Below are 26,619 nucleotides of genomic sequence, written 5' to 3'. Positions count from 1 at the left end.
TATGTTCTACTTATTAGAGCTTACAGAACATGCAAATATTTTAGCTGCCTGCCAAATGGCAATTTTGTCATTCATTAACCATTTTAAGTTCACAGATATGGGACTGACTGAGGAGGGGAATATCACCAAGGAGTGATATTCCAAACTGAGAAATCACCCAAGAGCTATGTATTAAGCTAGGAACAAGCTCAGAAGCAACCAACACCTGTGTGGCTCTGAGCCCAGGAGATGAGCAAGTCTCGGTACCAGCTTCCAGCCTAATCTAAAGCCTGAAGCCCTATGGCCAAACAAGATTTAGCATTTTGAGTTGTAAAATGCATGATTTTGATTATATAAAAACGTTTTTGTACAAACAAAACCAATGCAGCCAAGATTAGAAGGAAAGTAGAAAGATGTGAAACAATTTTTACAAGTATCTCTGATAAAGGCCTCATTTCTCAGGTATAAAGAGAAATGAGTCCGATTTATAAAAATATGAGTTCATTCCCCTATTGTTAAATGGTCAAAGGATATGAAACACACAGTTTTCAGAATAAGAAATCAAAGCTACCTATAAAAATATGCCAAAAATGCTCTAATTTACTACTAATTAGAGAAATGCAAATCAAAAGAACTGTGAGGTAGCAACTCATACCTATAAGATTGGCAAATATTCCAGAAAACAAAAATGATAAATGTTGAAGGGGATGAGAAAAAGTTGGGACATTGATGCGCTGCTGGTGGAGTTGTGAACTGATCCAACCATTGTAGAAAACAATTTGGAACTATACCCAAAGGTCTATAAAAATTGCATACTCTCTGACCCAGCAATACCACTACTATGTCTGTATGCCAAAGAGATCATTAAAAGAAAGGACCTATTTGTAGCTCTTTTTGTGGTGGCAAAGAACTGGAAATTAAGGGGATATCCATCATTGGGAAATGGCTGAACAAGTTGTGGTATACAATCTATTGTGCTACAAGAAATGACGAGTAGGATGCTTTCAGAAAAACCTGGAAAGACTTATATGAACTGATGCAGAGTAAAGTGAGCAGACAAAGGAGAACGTGGTACAGAGTAACAGCAATACCGTATAAGGATCAAATAACTGTGCATGACTTAGCTATTCTCAGGAATACAATGATCCAAAACAATTCCAAAGGACTCATGAAGAAAAATGCTATTCACCTCCAGAGAAGTGATTTTGTCTGAATACAGACTGAAGTATATTATTTTTCACTTTATTTTTTGTGTTTTTGAGGGGGGGGTTGCTGCATTTTCTTTAATAATATGACTAATATGGAAATATTTTGCATGACTTGCACATGTATTACCTATATCAAATTGCTTGCCATCTCAATGAGGGAAGGAAGGAAAGAATTTGGAACAGAAAATTTTTAAAAATCAAATGTTTAAAACTTTTTACATGTAAACTGGAAAAAGCTAAAACGTCATAAGAATTTTTTTTAAGAATTTGGAGCTATGGAGGAAAATTTTGGAATGAGAATATCAATACAAAACCCTTGAAGAAAAAAACTACCTGAAAATTAGAATTGACAAAATAAAAGCAAAAGAACACCTCAAGCCAAGAAAACATGACCTGCAGTCATGAAAACTTATCTGGTACTGGATAAAAAATAGAGAGCTAGATCAATGGAACAGATTAGAAAAGGGAAATTTACAAACAGTAGAATTCAATAACCTACCGTTTCAGAAAGTGGAAAACATAAATTACTTAAGGAAAAACTTCCTATCTCATAAAAGCTATTGGGAAAACTGGAAAGCAGTGTGGTTATAAATGAGGCTTAGACCACTATCTTACACCTCATTTCATAATATATTCTACATGGATATATGACCTTAACATTATAGATCATACTGTAAAGAAATTAGAAGAGAAACAGATTATATAGCTCTAACAGCTACTAATAGAAGCTGTATTCTTAACCAAACAAGAGACAGAGGCAATTGCAAAAGATAAAACAGATAACTTTGATTACTTGAAACTGAAAAGTTTCTGCACAGACCATATTAATGCATTTAGGATAAGAAGTAAAATGGTTGAATTAGACAAAAGTCTTTTGTATCAAATTTGTGTGATAAGGATTTGGTATTGAATGAAGATATATGCCCAAAGACATAATGCCCCAAACTATCAATTCTCAAAAAAAAAATAGCAAAGCATTCACAACCACATGAAAAAATGCTCCAAATTAATAATATGAGTGGTGCAAATCAAAATAACCCTGAGATTTACCTCACCCTTTGTAAATAGGCAAAAAGATGACAAAAATGGCAATAGTTCAATGATGGAGGGGTTGTGGAGTGACAGGAACACTACACTATTGGTGGTGCTTCATAACCATTTAGGAAAGCAATTTGGATACATGCAAATAAAGTGACTAAAATGCCCACACCTTCTGGAGTAGGAGTTCCATTACTAGGCTCACACTCCAAGAAAGGCATTGATAAGAAGAAGGTCCCCATATACACCAAAATGTTTACAGCAGTGTTTTTTGTGATAGCAAAGAATTGGAAACAAAGTAATGCCCACCGATTGGGGAATCCCTAAACATATCAGTGATATATGAATGTAATAAAATACTCTGCTGTGAGAAATGTGAGCAATGCATACAGAGAAGCAAAGATAAACTGATGGAAGAGCAAAGTCGACAGAACAAAGATAATATACACAATAACTAAGACAATATAAATGTAAACTATCCAGCAAAAAAATAAAAAATGGAGGTCACAAAATTACAAAGATTAAGCAGGACTAGAATGAAGATGTGAAAGGATATCCTCTGCCTTTCCCTTTCTAGAGGTCCGTCCACAGGTTCAAACTACACATCTTTCTTATATTTTTTAAAATATTTCATTCAATTGTGTTTTTTTTTTCCCTCTCTGAAAAATACTATTTGTTATATGAAATAGCCCTGTGGGAAGAGGTAGATACTTGGAATAACTATGATCATGTAAGAAACAGAAGACAACAAAACCTTCTAAGGAGAATTTAATAATTATAAAGATATAGCATGACTCAAACGAAGAAATATGAGAGGATACCCCTTCCATGAAGACAAGGGGTTTATGGGTTTTAAGTTAAAACTGCACGTTTTCAGGCTTTTTCATGCGCCAATCAGTTGTGCTTATGTTTGTCCTCTTTTTTCTTCTTTCTTTTTTGTCTTTAAAAAAATACTATTTATTATGTGGGACAGTTTTCTGAGAGAGGGCACTGTAGGGAACACTAGAGATAAGTATAATGATGTAAAAATAAGAACAGCCGTTAAACGGGCGGATTCTTAGCGCCAATTTTCTCTGATACCGTCAAAGGCGATTCATTTCAGAGGAAGAAATCAAAACTATCAATGACCATACGGAAACACGATCAAAAGCCATCGATAATTAGAAGTTCCATCTCACACCTCAAACTAATAATTAACAAACAAAAAAAAAGATAAATGTGAGGTGGGGAAGAGTTTATGAGGAAGATGTTGTGGAAAAACAGGTAGAGTTATTCTTGAAAGCAATTTGGGAAAATGCTCTAACCTCTATTTTACCATGTATATTCTTTGACCTAGGTGATGCTGTTCTTAGGGCTATACCCAAATAATAGAAAATAAATAAAAAGATAGAGGAAAATGATCCACATTTATAAAAATATTTATTGCAGCTATCTGTGTGGTAGCAAAGAACTGAAAATTGAAGGGGTGCCCATCAAGCAGGGAATATGGTATATGCATGTGATGGATTACTATTGAGCTGTAGGGAATGATAAGAGAACCAGAACAATTTAAATATTAACGATATTTTAAAGACAAAGAGTTTTGAAAGCCCTAGGAACTCTGATAAGTGCAATGATCAACCAAAATTCCCAAGGGCTCATGATGAACCAGGCTACCCACTTCCTGACAGAAGGTAACAGACTAAGAGTATAGTGAAGCATAACTTTTTTGGACATGGCCAATGTGGTCTTTTGTTTTGCTTAACTAAATATATCTATAAGAGGGCTTTTGTTTTTCTTGCTTTTTCAATTATGGTGGAGAAAGATGGGAGGGAGAGAAGGCAGATCTTTATTTGAAAAAAAAAATTTCAATTAACAAAACAAAAGAAGGTAAGTTCCTTAAGGTCAACAAACCCATATTTCTACCTTTCCTTTAATCTCTAGCACTTGTGTATATGTGGGTGTCACGTGCATGTCACTCATGTTAGGCTCCTACAAAATGTATGTAGAATGACATGTCACTTTGCCCCTGTTGATGGTCTGGACTATTTTTCATGATCTTTGTATTCTCAGCATATAGCATAGTATTTTGAATATAGTAGGTACAAAAAAATACTTGTTAAATTGGAGTCAGTTGGAGTGGGGAAGAGAAGGTATAAGAGGGGAAGGAAAGAAAAGAACTTTATTCTTTTTAAAAATCCATTATCTCATCTGATTTTCATACAACTGTAGTTAGGTATGTAAAGCAAATATTATTCATACTTGAAAGATAAGAAACCGAGGCCTGGAGAATTTAAGTGACATGCTTAAACCCATGTCAAAGCTAAGTCTCCTAACTCCAAGAATAGTTTTTTTCTATTGTAAATTACATGGCCCAGTTTGAGAAAGGCTTCTGTGACCAATAAATAAGGATTATCAAGGGACAGGATTAAAAGGCAAAGATGAATTTGCTGATATATATTTTATTTGTTTTATGCCCCAAAATCTCCAATGATGACACAGCAACTTTTTAAAACTTGGAACAGAGTACCTGATTACTTCCTTGAATATGAAAAATAAACATTTACATTAAAAAGATACCTTCTTACTTATAATTAGAAAAATGCAAATTAAAAACCTGAGGTTTTACCTCATTTTCCAGATTTTCCAAGATAATAAAAAAGAAAAATGACAAATATTGTAGGAGTTATAGGAAAACAAGCAGAATGATGCACTACTGAGGAAGCTATGAACCTGGTCCTGCTTTGCAGAAAGCAATTTCGAAGTATGCCCCCAAAGTAAACCAGCAATACCATTTTTAGGCTTGCAGCTAGCTAGATGGTTTATTGGACAGATTACTGGACCTGGAGTAAAGAAGACAGGGCTCTTAAGGGGGTGTCCATCAATTGGGGAATGGCTGAACAAGTTGTGGTATATGCATGTTATGGAATACTATTGTGCTATAAGAAATGAGGAGCAGACGGTCCTCATATTTATCTGGAGAGGCTTAAAAGAACTGATGCTGAGTGAGTAGAGTAGAACCAGGAGAAACTTGTACACAATTACAGACACAACGTATGTGTGATGACCAACTTTGATAGACTGGACTCTTCTCAGCAATGCAGTGATATAAGTCAATCCCAAAAGACTCATGATGGAGAGAAATATGTGCATCCAGAGAAAGAACTAGAAAGAACTAAGTTTATATCCAGGTGGAAGCAAAATAACTGATCTTTTTCCTTCTCTTATTTGGTTTTATGTCCTCTTTACCATTTTTCATTCCAGCTGGTACAATCCGTCCTTATAACCTGACTAATGTATAATGTGAAAGTATTTACAGATCCTATACTTGACTATAAGCCGCCATGGAGGGGAGGGGAAAGGAGGGGGACAAAATGTGAAACTCAAGGAATTGTGGAATTGAATCCTGTGAACTAAAAGTAAACAAACAAATTAATAAAAAAAAAAAAGATTAAAATAAAAAAATTAATTACAAAAAAAAAGACAGAGATCAAATATGGCTCAGATACTTCTTAGCTGTGTGATCCTGGTCAAGTCACTTAACCTCTGACTGCTTCATGTTTCCCCAACTGTAAAATGGTGATAATAACAGCAACTACCTCCTAGGTTTGCTGTGAGGATCAAATGAGATATGTTTTTATAGAATTTAGCACATTATCTCTCATATCATAGGCACTTAAAAACACTTACTTCCTGCCCCTTTTTCCTTAAACCCCAAAGAATCACAGGAAAGAGAAAAAGATCATATATGTACAAATATATTTATAGCAGTTATTCTTATGTTGGCAAATTAGTAAAAACTGGGGCAGGGGCATCAATTGGGAAACAGCGGGACAAATTATTGAATATGAATGCAACAGAATACTATTATATTAAACCAAATAAAGTGAGAAGTAGTTTCAGAAAAGTTTGGGAAGACTTTGACTGGCAGAGTTAAATACCAATAGAACAATTATACTATAATTTCAGTGTGGAAAAATGAATATTTTTGAAAGACTTGAGGATCTTAAGAACTCTGATTGAGAACAATGATCAATAATGATTCCAGAGGACCAATAATGAAGAATGCTACTTACCTTGTGACATTCTCATGTAATAATATGCAAAATGGGAAAGTTTTGGACAAGGCCAATACAGAAATTTATTTTGCCTGACAATGTCTATTGTTACAAGGTGGGGAGAAAAAAAAATAAATGTTTAATAATTTTAAAAATAAAATTTAATTAAAATTATTTAATAAAAGATAAATTTCAATCAAAATATATTTTCTATTTTTGCCTGATATTTTGCCAGTTTTAAGAATGAAACAACAGAACTTTGGTCAACTGTTTTTAGTCATTTTACTTTGGTACATCAGGCCATAAATGGGTTCACATGGCTGCTAAATATACTTATTCAAAGAACATATCTTTACATTTGTACATTTTATATACTCTATATTAGACTGTAAACTCCTCTGAACAAAAATTACCATTTTTCTTTTTTGCACAACAATGTTTTACAATACACAGTAGGCACTTAATGTTTGTACAATGTAGCCGAACTGTATTGTATACAAACACACACACACACAAACTGACAAAACCATACTTACATTACTGAAATGAGTTAATTTTTCTAACAGTTAAAAGCTTCATTTACTCCACTGACATATAAAATATTAAGACAAAAAAAGCCAAATGTAGAAAATTATTTTAAATAGTAAAATGAATGTTCTACAGTGCAAAATATAATGGGCTAGTCACCTAACATGGGTAAATGGAGTTTCCCTTGATATTTCAATTCATGATAAAATGGTAACTAGGACAAACCTAAATAAATAGAATAGAATCTTCAGATCCACTAAGAATTATCTTAGTAAAGTATAATACAATTTTATGAAGCAAATGAACCACCACATACTAAGAATATCCAGTCTAGTCTAAAAAAACTATGGTTATTGTTTAGACAGTAATAGGATTTATACTTAGGGAATATCTAATCCAGTTCCTTTAGTTTACAGATAAGGAAATGGAAGCCCAAAAAGTTAAAGGAAATTTCCCAAGGCCAGACAGGCAATAAATAGTAAACCTGGTATCTAATATTTATGCCATGGAGGAAATTCTAGAATTAATATATACTAAATTCAACTGTCAAGACTGATATGGGCTTCTGAGGAAAGAGTAGGAGGAATGCATGATCTCCTTAAAAACAATTATCACATTAATGTACATAATTTTCCCTATCCTGTATTTTTTCCTCCCCAAATTTTGAAGGAAAATTTTCTTTCTCTCCACCAAGATTTATTCCTTATGGAGGAGGTAAAAAGAGGCTGTATGTAAGACTGAATCAATACAGAAACCAAAGAAGGGATGGTGTCAGTTTTCTTATGTCTTATTTATCTGCTCTTTCTTCAGATTGTGCTGAGATTTTCTTAGAGATGATATTTCCTTCTGACTCAACATTACTTCCTAGACCCACAATGTTCCACATTTATCATATTTGGTCACACAAATAATATAACACTGTATGGTCCAGAATCCTTGCACTTACATAAAGATAAGAAGTGCCAAAGGAAAGGAAGACAGCAGCTGTGTTGACTTCCTGCTAATTCAGTAATTGGTGAGGGATGCAAAGATAAAAAAATAAAACATAACTACTTGTGTGTTTTAGAGCAAGTAATTTAATCTCTCTGGGGTGTCTCTATTCATTTATACATAAAAAAGTAGGGTTATATAAATGATTTCTAAGGTATCTTCCCAGGTTTAAATTCTACAATTCTAATTCTCTATCTCAAAGTCACTAATTTCAATATATCTTAAAGACTCTTAAGCAGATCAAATATGCTTCTTTCTATGAAGCTCCAACTATTGCCAGACATTATTATAGGTGCCAGAGATAAAATGACAAAAATAAAACCATCCCCACCCTCAAGGAGCTACTAGCTCCTTGACATTCTTCACACTAATTCTTCTACTCTCAAACCCCTCCACCCTGAAACAAGAATGCTAAATATTAGAGGTTAGTAATGCCCTGATTTGCCTCCATTACCTCATTAGTACTCCTCTCTCCTCTCAAAACTCACCACAATGCCAGCCACTGAAGCAAACTCAACCCCCCAAACCATCTCCTTTCTGTCTCAACAAGAGCTCAAGAGCTCTCTGTCTTCATAAAACAAACTTCTTCCCATTTAAGTAAAAGATTAACTACATGATTCCCCTCTCCTTCTTTAAAACTTAAAATACCCAAGAAAAAAAAAGAGGGAAATGGTAAACATGGAACGTGTTCAAGAGTCATATATGGCCGTGGGAATTATGAGTAATAGGACAAGAAATCAAGAATGAAAGAAACTCTCTAGTCTTCAAAATCAAGAAAAAAATTCAGTATCCTCACTTGAAAAGGATATGTAATTTGTGGAAACAAAATTTTTTTTTCTAGTACAACCTATCTTTTTTTCCTTAATTACAAAGTATCCATGGACAGATTTTCTATAAAATTATGATAATGTTCTGCCATGTTTCTTGTTCTAAAAATACCTGGCAAAATAAATTTGAGGTAGAAGAAAGAAGTTGAAATGGAACACATTTCAACTCTATAATGACTGAAATAATTGACTGTAATAAAGGTGTAACTATAATTTGGTCCACTAAACTTACCAATACTATATATTAGTAGGCTATTATGATTTTCACTAAAATTCTAATATCAGAATAGGTATCTTTTACTTCCAGAATGCACAATAAAGCTACAAATGAATTTCATTTAAAGTATTGCCCCAAGTATATTTTAACATATTTAAATATAAATTTGATTTTTGGCAAGACAGTTGAACAAACAAATGAAAGGGTCATATTTCACATGAAATCATTAACAATATCCAGAAGTTTATACTAGTTTCCTATTACTCTGTACAGCTTGTTTTAAAATATGTATGTGATTTTTTACTCAGGATTTTAAACATGATTGTCACAAAAAATATTTTAACATGTCAGAGATGAAACATGTCAGAGATCAAAAGGCACACAGAGATTGTCAATGGTTACATCACATTTCCTTAGAGACAAAACAATTTTTGTCCCTGTAAACTTTATTCTCACAAAGTTAAAGTGAGGTCAGTGCTGACTCAAAAGTATTGCTAAAATTCACAGTTTCATATTTTAAAATTATGTATGAAGTACATGGCTCTTCACTTATATACCCCAATTTCTTTCACCCATTGGAGAATGACCAGTTAACAGAATCTTATAACCTAAAACTATTCATCAGTTAGAGTTCATTTTCATCAATACTGGACTGAAAGCAAACAATGATCAACAAAAGTTCAAATATCGGGAAAGTCTAGGTTCCAACTCATCCTTCACAACAATAAAACATACCTCAATTACTCTCTCTAGTAAAGCTTATCTGGATAAACGATAAATAATCCCTTCCTAAACATTAATACATTGTGCAAGAAAATCATTGACACATATTCTTTTTGTAGTTCAATAGATTTTAAGTCTTCACCAACAAGAGTCACCTTTCCTTTGATGGTCGGTTATAACTATCTCTTACACTTTTTGTTAGTTGTTTCATGAATATTTTGTGCATTCTTCCACAGTATGTATGTACAGTCTTTTGTAGTTCCAGTTCTAATGGGTATAATAAGGAATGTACTTTATCATCTCCAAATGAGCACTAAAAAGGAAGAGAAAAAAAGGAAAGTCTTAGTTAAAATGGATAATTAACTTGTGCTTTAAGTAAAGACAACAGCTTGATTTTTTTTTTTAATTAAAGGGGCCATCCCTTGGCTCACTTCTTAAACAGCCCTAATCACTGAATGGGTATTGCTTCAGTCAAAGTCAGAACTTGGAAAACCTTAGCTAAAAAAGGCCAAGGTCCACCACTGCATTATGGGCCATCTCCAGTTGTCCTGACCTGTATCTGGCCACTGGATCCAGATGGTTCGAGAGTAAAAAGTAGGGCTGGTAACTTTGCATAGCTCTCCCTCACTTAAATCCTATTCATTTGCAGGTCATGGCATCATCTTCCTGATGTCATGGTCTTCTTCGAGAATGAAGGACAAACCACATAGTGCAAAGTGAAGATAGAAGAACCAGGAGAATGTTGTATACAGTAATAGCAATATTGTAACAATGATCGATTGTGAAAGACTTAGTTACTCTAATCAGAACAATGATCCAAGACATGTCCAACATACTCATGATGAAAAATGATATCCACCTCCAGACAGAGTATTGATGAACTGTGAATGCAGATTGGAGCATACTTTTTTCTCTTGTTTTTCCTGCCTTTTTTTCAACATGACTAATATAGTTTTACATGACTTCACATGTATAGCTGATAGTAAAATTTTTCTCTTCTCAATGCATGAAAAAAGGACAGGCAGGAGAGAGAAGTGGAACTAAAAATTTTTTAAATTAACGTTAAAAATAAATGAATGGGGGCAGCCAGGTAGCACAGCAAGTAAGAGCACCGGCCCCAGTGTCGGGATGACCTGGGGATCGAATCCAGGCTCAGACACTTAGCATCCACCCAGAAACACCTGGCCGTGTAACCCTGAGCAAGTTACTTAACCCCAACTGCTCAGAGGCGGCCAGGTGGCTCAGCAAGTAAGAGCACCAGGCCCAGTGTCGGGATGACCTGGGGATCGAATCTGGGCTCAGATACTTAGCACCACACCCAGAAATAACTGGCCGTGTAACCTTGAGCAAGTTACTTAACTCCAATTGCTTAAAAAAAAATAAATGAATAAATAAACAAGTAAATGAATGAATAGATAAATAAATAGGAAAAAAGTTTTTCTTTTCAACAATGGAGGTATTCAAAGAAAGGCTGGAAAGTCACTTATCAGGGATGTTCATGGACTACATGGCCTTCAGACCCCTTCCATCTCAGAATTCTTTTCCTTTATACTTTGGTTAAGCTGGATTTCTTCCCATTTCTAGAATCTAAGCTTTATACTACCTTTGCCTATACTATTCCGTCTACCATAAATGCTTCCCTCTCTGTCAATGTCATCTATATTTATGTAAATCTTAACCCACAAATTTAAAATAAAAAACTACCCACTCCATGAAATCTTCCCTGATCCTGAAGATGGAAGATCACCATCTTAATATTCTCTCAACAGCATTTGCTTCCACCTATTCTACAATGTTTATGACATTCTACTTTGGATTTTATTAATTTATACATACATTTTATTTCCCTTTCTTTACTCTAAGTCCCTTGAGGGCAGTGGTGTCTTCATAGTCATTTCTACACTTTCCATAGCACTTAGTCCAGTGCCTTAAAACAACAGGTTCACGATGACTGTTTTTTAAACTCCCTAGGGAAAGTGCCATTCCAGTTATGTGCTAGAAAATACAGTTCACTACTTGCATTTCAATGAGATTACAAGAAATTATCTTGGTCACCCAACTACGCAGTGTATCAAGGGAAACTTGGAAGGTGATGGGAGTTCCCTTTAACTGTCCGTGACTTGTTCTACTGAGTTAATTGCTTCACATTTACAGAAGCCTCTCTCCTCCTGGTGTTTCAACTTATTCAAAGAATTCATATTTATTCTCTGGAATATGGGAAGCATATCTCACCCAAACTAAAATGGACAGGGCTGGAGGCAAGAAAGTGTGATGAATAGGAGAAGGGAATTTAGAGAAGGTGGTGGAGAAGTCAAGATTTTATTTTTCAAAAAAAACTAATAAAAGAGCAAATGCTTACATTTCGCAGTGCTTCATAAATAGCTCTAAATACTGGCTGCTTATCATCATGGTAAACACCTCTGTTCCCATGGAGAATAAAGATTCCTTCTTCTTCAGCTTCTCGACAATTACTTCCATATATACAATGATCAGGCCGATAATTCCATTGGCATGGAAAAACAAAAAGGCTTTCTAAATGTAGAAAAAACATATCACAAGAAAGACTGAGTTGAGCATAACTCTAAAAACAAACTTTTAAGAATTTTCTATAGAGTTAATACTTGGGAAGGACTTTACTTTCTACTATAGAATTTTTACATGACAAAATTTATAAAAATTTTTAAAAACCTTGTTATTTAGAACATGACTTCAAAAATAATGATGACAAGAATAAGTTTAATTACTCCCTGAAAACTATGACAATTCTAAATTTCTGATGACTAGGAATTGTCCACGTGGCTTAAAAAGTATGTTTAAGGGGCAGGCAGGTAGCACAGCGAGTAACAGCACCGGCTCCAGTGTTGGGATGACCTGGATCAAATCCGGGCTCAGATACTCAGCACCACACCCAGAAATAACTGGCCGTGTAACCTTGAGCAAGTTACTTAACCCCGATTGCTTTAAAAAAAAAAAAGTATGTTTAAAAGTACAAAAACATCAAATTACCTGGGTTATGAAAAAACATTATATTTAACAAATCTTGATCACCCCATGTGATATTAAGTTTGTATTTTTTAAGTAATGGCATAAGTATCTCTCCCCATTGTAAACGAGCAGTTGTCATGTCATTCTGTAAGGAAAGAAACACATTAAGATTATATTTAAGCATTGTCTCAAAAGAACATCTAGTAGACTTATTTTGCAAAATTATTCATCTTTATGTCACACAAAAATTTACAGCTAAGGGAAAAGATAACAACACAGCGTTTAGTCCTCCTTGGCTTATTTATTCTTGGTTTCCTCTATGAAAATGTCTTCTGATTCAGTTATCAAATGTAGGGGTAAGAAAAGGGCCTAATAAATAAAACAACTTAGAGAAAATATAAATTTAAGTTTTACTAGAGGTTTTCATGGGAATTTATGAGTTCTGATTTTATATGTATATGTATGTATAAAATATTTAATAAATATGTATATATAATATCAAACATACATATATATTCATTTATATAGTTAATTCTCCAGGTTTACACTAATAGTTCCCTTACCCAATACTGGTAGCATAAACAAGAGTAATTTGGGTTGTTGTAGCACTTAAAGTTAGTTGTAGATTAATGAATTTAAATTGACACATGGTACAAATAGTGTTGGGAGTGCATATAGTAAATCAGGATGATACATATCTTAACTTTCACAATAGCTATAACTAATTCAAATTTCCCTTTGATGATAATGTTGTGGAAAAACTTCCCTTCAAAGATAAGCCAAAGAACCATAATATAGAGATAGTCACCTATCAAGGTGATCAAAGGTCAAGTCACATGACATGAAATAAAGATCTCTTTTTTCTAAATTCACTCTTGGCCTGGTAAAATTCTTGAGTATTTCTGAAAGGCATGAACTAAATAAACTTAGAGAACCAATGAATTAAAAATTTAAAACACCAATTGAACAACAAAAAAAATGAGAGCATGATTCATTTTGTGAAGCATTTTACAGATTAAATTACTCCTAAATATCTGATTTGTTACAAAATTTTCTTGAGGACCTGCACCAAAATGGTGGGAGGGTCAGATGAGAAAAAGGTGCATATTCAAGAGATGTCCCAAAGGTTAAATCCACAGGTCTGGACAACAGAATGGATATGGAGGATGAGAGATAATAAGGAATTACAAGCCTGAGGGGCTGAGAGGATTGTTTTGCTCTCAAAGTATTAAGGGAGGTAGGATGTAGGGAGGATTAAAGGAGAAAGATAAGGAGTTCTGGTTTAGTTTAAAATGTCTATTGGAAATCCAGTTCAAGAAGTTGGAAAGCATGATGAAGATGTGAGACTGCAAGTCAGCAGAAAGGTTAGGACAGAACAGGAAGACTAAAGAATCATCAGCATAGAGATCATCATTAAATACACACACTTTCATCCAATAAAGAGCAGTTAAAGAAAGGATTAAAAATAAATTGAAGAATAACTTAATCCTAATGAATTACTGTGTTAAAGAATAAATCATAGAAACAACACATAATTTCAAAGAAATAACAAATCAAAATTTTAAAATGTATTCAAAGAAGTCCATAGAGGAAAATGTATGTCTCTAAATACTTTCATCAACAAGTTCGGTATTGTAAGATATGACTGAATTTTGTTTCCACAGAAAATTATATGAAAACAGAAATTATTTGAAGCCATACAGATGGCTAACGTCAGAGACAAAAACTGCTTGTACAGAAGAATGGGAGAGGCTGGCAAATCAGCATACCTATGAAGGCCTCTTCTAGTATATCAAAAGGGAATGCCAGGCTAGGTGTCATTCACAAAGACTAGGTCTCTTAACCCAGACTAATGCTTTTGTCAAATTTATTAGCAATTTCTTATGCTATCTGATGCAGACAATTGGGAAAGAATCAAAAAATATATTCTGCTAGGCATTTCCTTATAAGAGAGGAGGGAACTGAAATGTGCAAATGAGTGGATTTGGTCAAGGGGTAGGATTTAATGAACTCCAAAATGTTAACCAATGGGATTCAAGGAGTGAAAATCAAATCCAGATGGATTATAAAAAGGACTATGTAATTAGCTTAAATGTGTACTTGAGTCTTTTCACTAGGGGTAAAAGGTCAAGTCACCCATCTGAAATGACATGAAATAAAGATCTCTTTTTTCTAAATTCACTCTTGGCCAGGTAAAATTCTTGAGTATTTCTGAAAGGCATGAACTAAATAAACTTAGAGAACCAATGAATTAAAAATTTAAAACACCAATTGAACAACAAAAAAAATTCTGAAAATCAAATTGAATCAAAAAAGTCAAAACTAAATTTTTTAAAAGAAAACTACAGTACTGGAACAGTTAGGTGGCACAGTGAGTAGAGCACCAGCCCTGGAGTCAGAAGGCTGAGTTCAAATTCGGCCTCAGACACCTAACACACTTACTAGCTGTGTGACCTTGGGCAAGTCACTTAACCCCAATTGCCTTGCCTTCCTCCCTCCAAAACAAAAACAAAAACACTACAGTATTAGGGGGGAAAAACTAGGCTTTTTTACCAATAAGGTAAACAAACAACTAGCTAATTTGACTTTTAAAAGGAAAAAAATAAAACAAATTACCAGTATCAAAAATGAAGAGGAAAATTTACAACAAATAAAGGAAAGACAGATTTGTTTTTTTTGCTTTTTGGAGGGGAGAAGGCAGGGCAATTGGGGTTAAGTGACTTGCCCAAGATCACACAGCTAGTAATTGTTAAGTGTCTGAGGCCAGATTTTAACTCAGGTTCTCCTGACTCTAGGGCCAGTGCTCTATTCACTGCATCACCTTGCCACCCCAAGATAGAATCTTTTAAGTGTATTAGAAATTATTTTGATCAACTATATGCTAAAAACACAATAACTTGAATAATATTGTTGAATATTTTTAAGATTCCTAGAATGACAGAATAAAGAGAATTTAAATAATTCAATCTCAGAAAAAGATATTAAACTCCGTCAAAAGTGAACTCCAAGAGAAATGAGTTCTATCAAACAAAGAATAATTAATTACTATATTACATAAACTACTTGTGAAAATAGGAAAATATGGAATCCTACCAAATTCCTTCTATCAACAAATATTGTCTTGATAACTAAACCAGGGAGAGTCAAAGCAGAGAAAAAAAACAACAGATCAATTATCCCTCATAAAGATAAACATAAATTTTTTTTCTTTTTGCCTTTTGGAGGGCAATTGGAGTTAAGTAACTTGCCCAAGGTTGCACAGCTAGTTTTTGTGCGTGTGTGTGTGTGTGTGTGTGTGTGTGTGTGTGTGTGCTCAGTGTCTGAGGCCGGAACCAAACTCGGGTCCTCCTGACTCTGGGGCCGGTGCTTTGCTCACTGCACCACCTAGCCTCCCCCATAAAATTTTTAAATAAAATATCATCAAAGAGGCAATACCAATGTATAAAAAATATGTATTCTGACTATGCTGGATTAAACCAGGAATGCAGGTTTAAAATTAGAAAAGCAGGAGACATAATAGAAAATATTAATAAAACCACCAGCAAAGATCAGGATTATATTAATCAATGAAGAAAAAGTCTGACAAAATACAACACCCATTTCCACTAGAATACATAAGGATGAATGATCTTTTCCTTAATACAGTAAACTCTACCTACAGAATCTGTGGAAACCAAACTGCTAGCATTTCTCACTGCAGCAAAAGCCCTAAGCCTGAAAATCAGGAAAACATGATTTGAAATCCAACCTCACACACTTACTACCTGTGTGATCTTGAACAAGTCATTTAATCGCTGTTCTAGTTGCCTTATCCATAAAATAGAGATAATAAGAGCACCTACCCTACAGGACTGGTGAAGGATCAAATGTTTGTAAATTGCTCAGCACAGCTCCTGGCCCATTTCTGTTGCTGTTCAGTTATGACCCTGCATTACCTCATTCTGGGTTTTTTGGGCAAAGATACTGGAGCAATTTGGAGTGGAGTCCTTCTCTAATCCATTTTGTCAGGCAACCAGAGGCTAACTGACTTGCCCGGGGTCACACAGCCAGGAAGTATCTGAGGCCAGACTTGAATTTAGGTCTTTCTGACTCCAGGCCCAGTGTTCTATCCACTAAGCTACCTCTTCCTGGCACATAGTAGGCACTATATTATTATTATTGTTAGACCTTTCCAACAAAATCAGGGATAAAGAAAGAATGTCCATTATCACCATTATTAGTTAATACAATGCAAGAAATGCTAGCTATAGCAAAAAGACAAAAAATGTTGAGGTAAAAGCATAGGCAATAAGGACACAAAAGTTGTGGGTTTTGGTGGGGGTTTTTTAGGGCAATTAGGGTTAAGTGACTTGCCCAGGGTCACACGACAGTGTGTCAAGTGTCTGAGGCCGAATCTGAACTCAGGTCCTCCTGACTCCAGGGCTGAAAGTCCTGCTTTTTGTAGATTATTTTATGGTTTCATTAGAGAACCCTGGAGGGTCAAGTAAAAAAAAGTAATTGAAACATGAACAAGTCTCAGGATCTAAAATAAACTCATATAAGTCAGCAGCATTTCTGCATATTACATAGCACAGCAAAATAAGATACAAAAAATTGCATTTAAATTAACTACAGAATACTTGAGAATCTACCTGCCAAGATACAGACAGTAACTACATGAATAAAACTACAAAACACTTTTTACATAAAGACAGACCTAAATATGGTGAACTATTCATCACTTATGGGTAGGCTGAGCCAATATAATAGAAATTTCAACAGAACATGAATAAATTTAGGGGCGGCCAGGTGGCGCAGTGAGTAAGAGTGCCGGCCCCGGTATCAGGAGACCCGGGATCAGTTCCGGCCTCAGATACTTGGCACCCACACAAAATAACTGGCCATGTAACCTTGAGCAAGTTACTTAACCCCAATTGCTTATTTAAAAAAAAAAGAACATGAATAAATTTATTTATTTAGTGCCATATCAATCAAAGTACCAAAAAATTAGGCAGGTAGGTGAGTCAGTGGATATAGTGCTGGGCTGGAGTCAGAAAGACCTGAGTTCAAATTTGGCCTCAGTCACCTACTACCTGTGTGACTCCAGGCAAGTCACTTAATGTCCTTGGTCTATTTGCATTATATTTGTTTGCCATCTGAGACTTTAAGTTTTAAAATATTTCATGATCGGTATCAAATTCTACATCCCTGCATGGAAGATAATATAATAAATATTAATATACTAAATCCTTATTTGTGCTGCAACAATAATTTTTTATGTTTATCCACTTCCTGTATTATAATTATTATAAAAGTGTAATTATATAACAGATAATTCACAAATGAGAATATACAATAATGACTGAATCTGGTCTTTTAAAAACCTGTTTTGTAAAGTTTTAATGCTTAATGTTTAATTTTGTTAATGTAAAATGTTTTAAATGCCATTGGTACAGACCTAATATGAAGTTTATAAAACACTAGTAATGTAAAGAAAAACCTTCAAATTAAAAAAAAAAGCATAAAATTAATTTGTAAACAAAAAGTCATATTAAACCTAAAAAATCTTATAGCACCATCTTAAGGAGTAATGCTAATATGCACAAGCACTACCCTGAAGAAGATTAATATTCTTAGCTTATTTTCCTTAATTTTCTTACAGCAAGAAGAAAATGAAATAAATCAGCTAAATGAGGAGAAAAGCCAGCTAAAGTCACAGTTTCTATCAAAATTATTTAAATCTTGTACTGTAATTGGTTGTGGGGTTCAAAAGAGAGGAAGATGGAGATGATGGGATGATTGAGAAACCAAAAAATTGACCGTTAAAAAAAGAATTCTCTGAGGGAAAGTTAAATACATAGATGTTTTTCAAATTTGTTTGCCATCAGCAGGTGTCAAAATAGTGAAATTACAGAAAGAGGTGAAAAGTACTATATTTATATCACGTTCAGGCTAAAATTAAATAGAAAACTGCAACAAGAAGTTAGGTTATAAGTATTTTTAAAAAGACAACAAATTTTCTTTTCTGTAATCTTCAAGAAAATGGAGAATATTTATGGGGATTTATTATTACATGTTACATACATGTAAACACTTATACCTGGGTCTATGACATATATTTACATGGGATATAAGAAGTCAGTCTGCTAAGGATACAAAAAGAGTCAAAGTCCCCAGTCCCTGGCCTCAAGGAGTCCACCATCTAATGGGGGAGATAAGTAAACAAATATGCATAAACAAGTGGGATAAATAGGAAATAATTAAACAGAAGAAAAAAAACATACCAGAATTAAAAGAGGGGATAGGAAAGACTGTCCATAGAAGATGGGATTTTAGTTGGTACTGGCAGGCAGCCAGGAAATAAGAGATGAGGGAGAGCATTTGAGTCATGCAGGATACAGCCAGGGGAAAAGTCTTGAGCCAAGAGCTTAGTGTCTCACTGGTTAGAGGATAGCAAAGAAGCCAGTGTGCTTCCCTTGGTAAAGTGCATCTGTAAATTTATCGTCTATTTCTGTTTTCCAGTATGTTTGCAAATTTTAAAATGTACTCACATCTGGGTTGGTTTGTTTTGTTTCTTTTAAATAGGAATTTTTCAAATGTTTCTTTTTATTGAAGACTACTCTTTTTTTTTTTTTAATGATCAGACCCAGTTTTGCAGGGTATATGGCATCAATCTGTGCTAGAGACAAGTGTGGTGTGTCTTGACTATATCTGATCAGACCAATAAGAGCTCAGAATGCACTACTACAGGTTGGGCACAAATAGTCCATGTGAACATTTGGGGCAGATTTTTAAAATGTGTACATGTCCCATTTTTTTCAAGCTACTTCAATTATGCTTTGTCATAGAGTACATCACCTTAAAATGTTTGTTAATGGAGCACTGCTTTTTCTTTTATTCTCAATTGGGGAAGGGAGGCTGAAGTGGTTGAAGTGAAAGTACTTTTTTTTTATTTACTTATTTACTTTTAGTTTACAACATTAAGTTCCACAGTCCCTTGAGTTTCTAATTTTCTCCCCCTCCCTTTCCTCCTCCCCCCCCCCATGGAGGCATGCAATCAAATATAGGATCTACAAATACCTTCACATTAAACATTAGTCAAGTTACAAAGGATTATAACCAATGGAGTGAACAATGAGAACAAAGAAACAAAACAAAATAAAAAAAGAAGAGAGCAAGTAGTTTGCTTCAATCTACATTCAGACTCCATAGTTCTTTCTCTGGATGTGGACATCTCTTTCCATCTTGAGTCTTTTGGAGTTGTCTTACAGCCTTGCATTGCTGAGAGGAGCCCAGTCTGTCAAAGTTAGTCATCACACATACAATGTGTCTGTAATTGTGTACAAAGTTCTCCTGGTTCTGCTCTCTTCACTCAGCATCAGTTTATACAAATCTCTCCAGGTTATTGTGAAGTTTGTCTGCTCCTCATTTCTTATAGCACAACAGTATTCCATTACATTCATATACCACAACTTGTTTAGCCACTCCCCAACTGATGGGCATCCCCTTGATTTCCAATTCTTTGCCACCACAAAAAGAACTGCTATAAATATTTTTGTACATATGGATCTTTCTCCTACTTCCATGATCTCTTTGGGATACAGCCCCAGAAGTGGCATTGCTGGGTCAAAGGGTATGCACATTTTTATAGCCCTTTCAGCATAGTTCCAAATTGTTCTCTAGAATGGTTGGATCAGTTCACAACTCCACCAACAATGCACTGGTGCTCCAATTTTTCCACATCCTCTCCACCATTTATCATTTTCCTGTTTTGTCATTTTAGCCAATCTAACTGGTGAGGTGTTTTGATTTGCATTTCTCTAATCAGTAGTGATTTAGAGCATTTTTTCATATGCTTATAGATAGCTTTAATTTCTTTTTTTTTTTTTTAAAGAAATCGGGGTTAAGTAACTTGCTCAAGGTTACACGGCCAGTTATTTCTGGGTGTGGTGCTGAGTATCGGAGCCCAGATTTGATCCAGGTCATCCTGACACTGGAGCCAGTGCTCTTACTCGCTGAGCCACCTGGCTGCCCCAATAGCTTTAATTTCTTCCTCTGAAAACTGCCTGTTCATATCCTTTGACCATTTATCAATTGGGGAATGATTTGTATTGTTATAGATTTGCCTCAGTTCTTTGTATATTTTAGAAATGAGGCCTTTATCAGAGACATGGGTTGTAAAAATTCTTTCCCAGTATTCCACTTCCCTCTTAATCTTGGTTACACTGGCTTTATTTGTACAGAAAATTTTCAATTTTATCCAATTTGCATTTCATAATGCTCTCTAACTCTTGTTTGGTCATAAAGTTTTCTGAAAGCATTTTTTTTTTGCTGATTCTATTAATCTAAAAAAATGAAAGTGCTATTCCTTCAGTATATAATCTTATCTTTGGGGGATACTAAAAATTATGGGGAAAAATATGTCCCTCTGAATCAACTCTCTTACATACACAATATCTAATGCATCTAACACAGTCTAGGAGCTGTAGTCACTTCAGAATTTTAAATGAGCCCAAATTTCTGTTTGCATAAAAAAGTCTGAGGATGGATTCTCTTCATCAGTCAGGGTATTATGTTTTGGTACCAATGTGGATAGAGTTGTAGGAAAAGAGGCACTGGGTCCAAACACTCTGTGGAAACAGTTGTTAGTACTCAGTAAAATGGTAAAGATGCCTTAACATTTCCATACAAGAAAAAAAGTAATATTAAAATCCAAGAAGCTTGCTGGGAATTATTTGATATTTTAGGCTAGTTGTTAAAATTTCTCTAGATAATGTTATGGTTAAAATTTTAACAAAATCAGATACTACTATCTGAAAGTCTAGTCAGTTTCTATAACTATTAAAATTAGCATTCCTTTCTCCTGAAAAATCTGACAAGTTGGGGGACTACTATGAATACTGAGCACTTTCCTAGTATTTAAAATTCTATTGTTAGATTCCTCCCTTAATAGTGAATTAATTATGTGCCAGGATGACATGGAAGGCATATCAAAACTGCTTGAAGAAATTGGCAAAATTATTACTAACATTGCTAGGTCATTCTTCTTGTTAAAGAATCTTCTCTATGCCCACTTCATTAAGTCTGACCCTGATTAACCCCCATCCTTTGCTGAATTAGATCATTATAATGAGGAAGTTTACCTAAGTCACTATTATTAGTGCCTTTTTAATCCAATAGATCCCCACTGCTGACCTTCTGTGATTTTCAAAGTATCTTCTTAAAGAAGCACATAAAGAGGCATAAAGAAGCAGAGGAGAACAGTATTTAAAACCTCTTCACCTTAGTCTTTGAATAGGTATGGCCTGAGACAAACTGAGACCTGGGAAAGACCTTAATTTAGAAAGACCAAGGTCACCTACCACATCCTAGGACATTACTAGTCAGTTTGACCTTTGTTTTGCCATTGGTTAATTTGATTTTAAAAAGGAAAGAAGAAAACCAAATTATGAGTATCAAAAATTAAAGGGTGGGGGCAGCTAGGTGGTACAGTGAGTAGAGCACTGGCCCTGGAGTCAGGAGGACCTGAATTCAAATCCGGCCTCAGACACTTAACACTAGCCATTTGACCTTGGGCAAGTCACTTAACCCCAATTGTTCTGCCCTTCCCCCTCCAAAAAGCCCCCCAAAAAATAAAGGGGCTAATTTACCACCAAAGGGGTGAAATTAAAGCAATTATCAGGAGCTATTTTGCCTAATTATATGCCAATAAATCTGACAATCTAGGTGAAATGGATAAATATTTATAAGAACTTAAATTGTCCAGATTAACAGGATAAAAAATATAATATCTAAATAACTCTGTCTTAGAAAAAGAAAATAAACAAGCCATCAGTGAACAGCCTAAGAAAAAGTCCTCAGGAGAATGCACATTCACAAGCAAATTCTATGAAACATTTAAAAAACAATCCCAATACTATATAAATTATTTGGAAAAATGGATGAAAAGGAATCTTACCAAATTCCTTTTAGGACACAAATATGGTGCTGATACATAAACCAGGAAGAGCAAAAACAAAGAAAATTATAGACTAATTTCCCTAATTCCCTATGATCAATAACAATTGATGCAAAAATTTTAAATAAAATACTAGCAAGCAGAATACAAAAATGTATCACAAAGATCATATACAATAACCAGATAGGATTTATATCAGGAATGCAGAACTAGTTCAATATTTGGAAAGCTATCAGCAGAATTAACCGTATCAATTACAAAACCAATAGAAATCAAAGGATTATCTCAATAAATGCAGAAAAAGCCTCTGACAAATACAACACCCAATCCTACTAAAAAACACCCAAAAAAGCAGAATAATAAACAGAAGTTTTCCTTAAATTGGCAAATAATATCTAACTAAAACCATCAGCAAGCATTAGTTGTTGAGGATAAGCTAGAAATCTTCCTAATAAGATCAGGGGTGAAGCAAGGATAACCATTATCACCACTATTATTCACTATTATAATAGAAATGCTAGCTGTAGTATTAAGAGAAGAAAAAGAAATTGAAGGAAGTAGAATAGTCAACGAGGAGACAAAAGTATCACTCTTTGCAGATGATATGATAGTATACTTAAAAGAATCCTAGAGAATCAACTAAAAAACAACTTGAAATAATTAAGAACTTTAGTAAAGTTGCAGGATATAAAAAAAAAACCTACATAAATCATCAGCATTTCTCTGTATTACCAACCAGGTCCAGCAGCAAGAGGTAGAATGAGAAATTCCATTTACAATAACTATAGACAATATAAAATACTTGGAAGTCTACCTGCCAAAAAAAACTCAGGAACTATAGGTACAATTTTGGGGGAGCAGTTTTCTTTTTTATTTTAAACAAATAAAAAACAAGAAAAAAAATACTGCCATGTACACAGCAGACTATAAGAGAGGATTCAATATAAAACAATAAATTTCCACTTCAATAAAACCTACATAATAAATACTATACATTGCCTTCAAAGCTTCCCACTTTGCTTCCTTGTTGGTTTTCTTTTGTTCCTTTCTGTGCACTTTTTACTTTATTTTTTCCCCTTCTTCCACTCTACTTCCTTTCCCCTAAAGAAGGCTTACAATTAAATGTGGCTATATATATATATATACAAACACATCAGAATCTATAAACATACATACATATATATATACATACACACACATATACACCCAGGAACATATATATAAGATTCTGTGCTTATTCCCTCCTATCATCTGTTTCTCTGAACGTAGATAGCATCTTCCTGATCAAGTCTTGTTTTTCTAAATCAACCAGTTCATCATTTCCTACACCACAGCAATATCCCAACCCAATCACATTATCCTATCTGAGAAATTGTCTATGAAAATTTTCCCCCCAATCTTCTATAGTCCTTCTATTCTTGGCTACATAGGTTTTATTTATACAAGAGAATTTTAATTTAAAATAATAGACATTATCCTTTTTTCACTTCAATAATGCTCTCACTTCATAATATAGTTTAAGGTTCAATACTGCTGAATCTACTTCCTTTACAACTTTTTCTCCTGGTTTCTTTGAAGTTCCTGACCTTTTGCTCTTCCAAATGAAACTTTATTATTTTTTTCTAACTCAGCAAGATGATTTCTTAGTAATTTAATTGGGATGGCATTTAATAAATAGATTAGTAGGTAAAATAGTCATTTAAAAATTATACTATTTTTACCTACCCATGAACAATAAATGTTACTTCAATTATTTAGATCTGTCTTTATTTGTATGAAAAGCGTTATTTTGTTTATGTTCATATAGTTCCTGTGTCTGTTTTGGCAGGTACACACTCAGGTATTTTACAGTCTGTTTATTTTAAATAATGTAAAACAATATTCAATAATGCTGACAGTGTAGTTTCTCTATTTTTCACTTTTCATTGAATCTATTTTAAATTTAATTTTGTCTGAGATCATTACTAACCCTGCTTTTTTTACATTCTAAATTCTATTTCTGCCCTTTATTTTATCTTTGTGTGTCTCTCATTTTTTTTAACGTTTCCTGAAAACAACATATTGTTTAATTCAAATTTTTAATCTACTATTCATTTCCATTTTATGGGTAAATTTGTCCCATTTACATTCTAAGCTATAACTTGTCCTTTTCCTTCTTCCTATTCCTCACTATCCTTCTCCCCCTATTTATCCTATCCTTTCTCACTCCTCTACTTTATTTCTACCCACTACCTTGCCCTCCTATTTCTTAACCTACCCACCCCTCTAAGAGTTCCTCCTTTATCCTTTCCCCCCACCTATCCTCTTTCCCTCTTCTTTCTGAATTCAGAAGACTTTTATACCTTTCTAGGTATACATAGTTCCTTCTTTAAACCATTCCCAATGAGAGTAAGATTCTAGTACCACCTGCCATCCTTCCACTTGCTTCTTCTTTTAAAATATTTTCTTTGGGGGGAAGGCAAGACAATTGGGGTTAAGTGACTTGCCCAAGGTCACATAGCTAGTGCGTCAAGTGTCTGAGGCCAAATTTGAACTCAGGTCCTCCTCACTCCAGATCAATGCTGTATTCACTGCACTACCTAGCTGCCTCATTTGCTTCTTCTGTACCAATTTTTCCTTTAATGCCTCATTTGTATGAGATATTTACTCCTTCTTATCTTACCCTACACTTTCCTTTTTTTTAGAATCTTCCCATCATACTCAGTTCAGTCATGCCTTTTTTTCAAACTACTCAAATAATGACAGTCATAAGAATATTGCTAATATTTTCAGATATACAAAATAAACAATTTGACCTTATTGCATCCCTTATAACTGTTCTAAACTTAATGTTTACCTTCTATTTCTCCTGAATGTTGTATGTGGAATTTTCCCTTAAGTTTTGCTGTTCTTTACCACAAATACCTGAAAGTCTTTCAATTCATTAAATATCCACATTTTTTCATTCAGGATTATATTTAATTTTGCTGGGTAAGTTACCCTTGGTCAAAACCCCAGATCTTTTTCTCTACAGAGTTCCAACATCTATAGTCCTTCAGTGTAGCAGCTGCTAGGACTTGTATAATCCTTATTATAGCTCCATGATATTTAAATTTTTTTTCTTGTTGCTTCCAATATTTTCTCCTTAACCTGGAAGTTCTGAAATTTAGCTATGATATTCCTATAAGTTTTCCTTCTGGGATTTCTTTCAAGTGGTGATTGATGGATTTTATTCTATTTCTACTTTGCCTTTTTGTTCTAGAACTTCAGGGCAATTTTCCCTTGATAATTTCTTGCGATATTGTATCGAGATTCTTTTTTTTTCTTATTGTAATTTTCAGTAGTCTGACTATCCTTATATTATTTCTCCTTGATCTGTTCTCCTGATCAGTTGCTTTTCTGATGTTTCAATTTCTCTTCTATTTTTTTCATTCTTTTGATTTTGTTTTATGATTTCTTGGTGTTTTGGAATAATTAGCTTCCCCTCACCCAATTCAATTTTCAAGGACTTATGTTCTTCCTTTTTGACTTGGGGCAGATAGGTAGCACAGTGAATAGAGTACCAGCGCTGAAGTCAGAAGGACCTGAGTTCAAACCTTGTGTCAGACACTTGACTCTTAATTACCGTGTTTCCCCAATAATAAGACACTGTCTTATTATTTTTTTTGGACAGAAAAACACCAGAGGGCTTACTTTCAGGGGAGGGCTTATTTTAATGAACATTGACAGCAATTTTAATAAACAGGTAAATGTGAACAAAAAAATGTACCTTTATTCAATAAGCAAATCACTGGGGAAGAACAGGATGACACGCTCACTGCTGCAGCTCTGATTGGATGCAGCTCGGAGCACGGCGTGCGTTTCACCAGGGAAGGGGGGACGGTGCATACAGAGGGTACCGTAATGTAGCGTGTAGCGCAGGGGATCACCTTCACTACAGTAGCAATCTCAATAGGGCTTATTTTCGGGGGAGGGCTTATTTTAGAGGAATCTTACACAGTAAGGGGAGGGCTTATTTTCGGGATAGGTCTTATTATCAGGGAAACACAGTAGCTCTGTGAACTTGGGCAAGTCACTTAACCCCAACTACCTTCTCCCCTCCAAAAAAAAAAATTAGAAAAATAAAAGCTTCCTTTTTGATTCTCTTTTTCCAGTTGATTGACTTTCTTTT

The 26,619-nt window shown here is 34.4% G+C and overlaps 1 protein-coding gene across 2 annotated transcripts in view; it reads right to left on the bottom strand.

The window, feature by feature from the left end:
- Positions 1-6,530: 6,530 nt before the first annotated feature.
- The window catches only part of GXYLT1 (glucoside xylosyltransferase 1), an 86,363-nt gene continuing 66,274 nt past the window's right edge, over positions 6,531-26,619 (bottom strand). For both annotated transcript variants that reach the window (XM_069094218.1, XM_069094219.1), the window contains 3 exons: positions 12,554-12,677; positions 11,907-12,079; positions 6,531-9,860 (listed from right to left, as the gene is read on the bottom strand). In XM_069094218.1, the coding sequence (XP_068950319.1) occupies positions 9,699-9,860; positions 11,907-12,079; positions 12,554-12,677 (459 nt within the window). In that variant the 3' untranslated portion in view covers positions 6,531-9,698. The remainder of the gene's footprint in view (positions 9,861-11,906; positions 12,080-12,553; positions 12,678-26,619) is intronic.

This window comes from Petaurus breviceps, unplaced genomic scaffold (assembly GCF_028583685.1).
Source record: "Petaurus breviceps papuanus isolate PSGF00001 unplaced genomic scaffold, PetGlider_PUasm1.0 216, whole genome shotgun sequence".
Classification (NCBI taxonomy): domain Eukaryota; kingdom Metazoa; phylum Chordata; class Mammalia; order Diprotodontia; family Petauridae; genus Petaurus; species Petaurus breviceps.
Note: the sequence above shows the minus strand (reverse complement) of the source record. Positions and strands in the feature narration are given on the sequence as shown.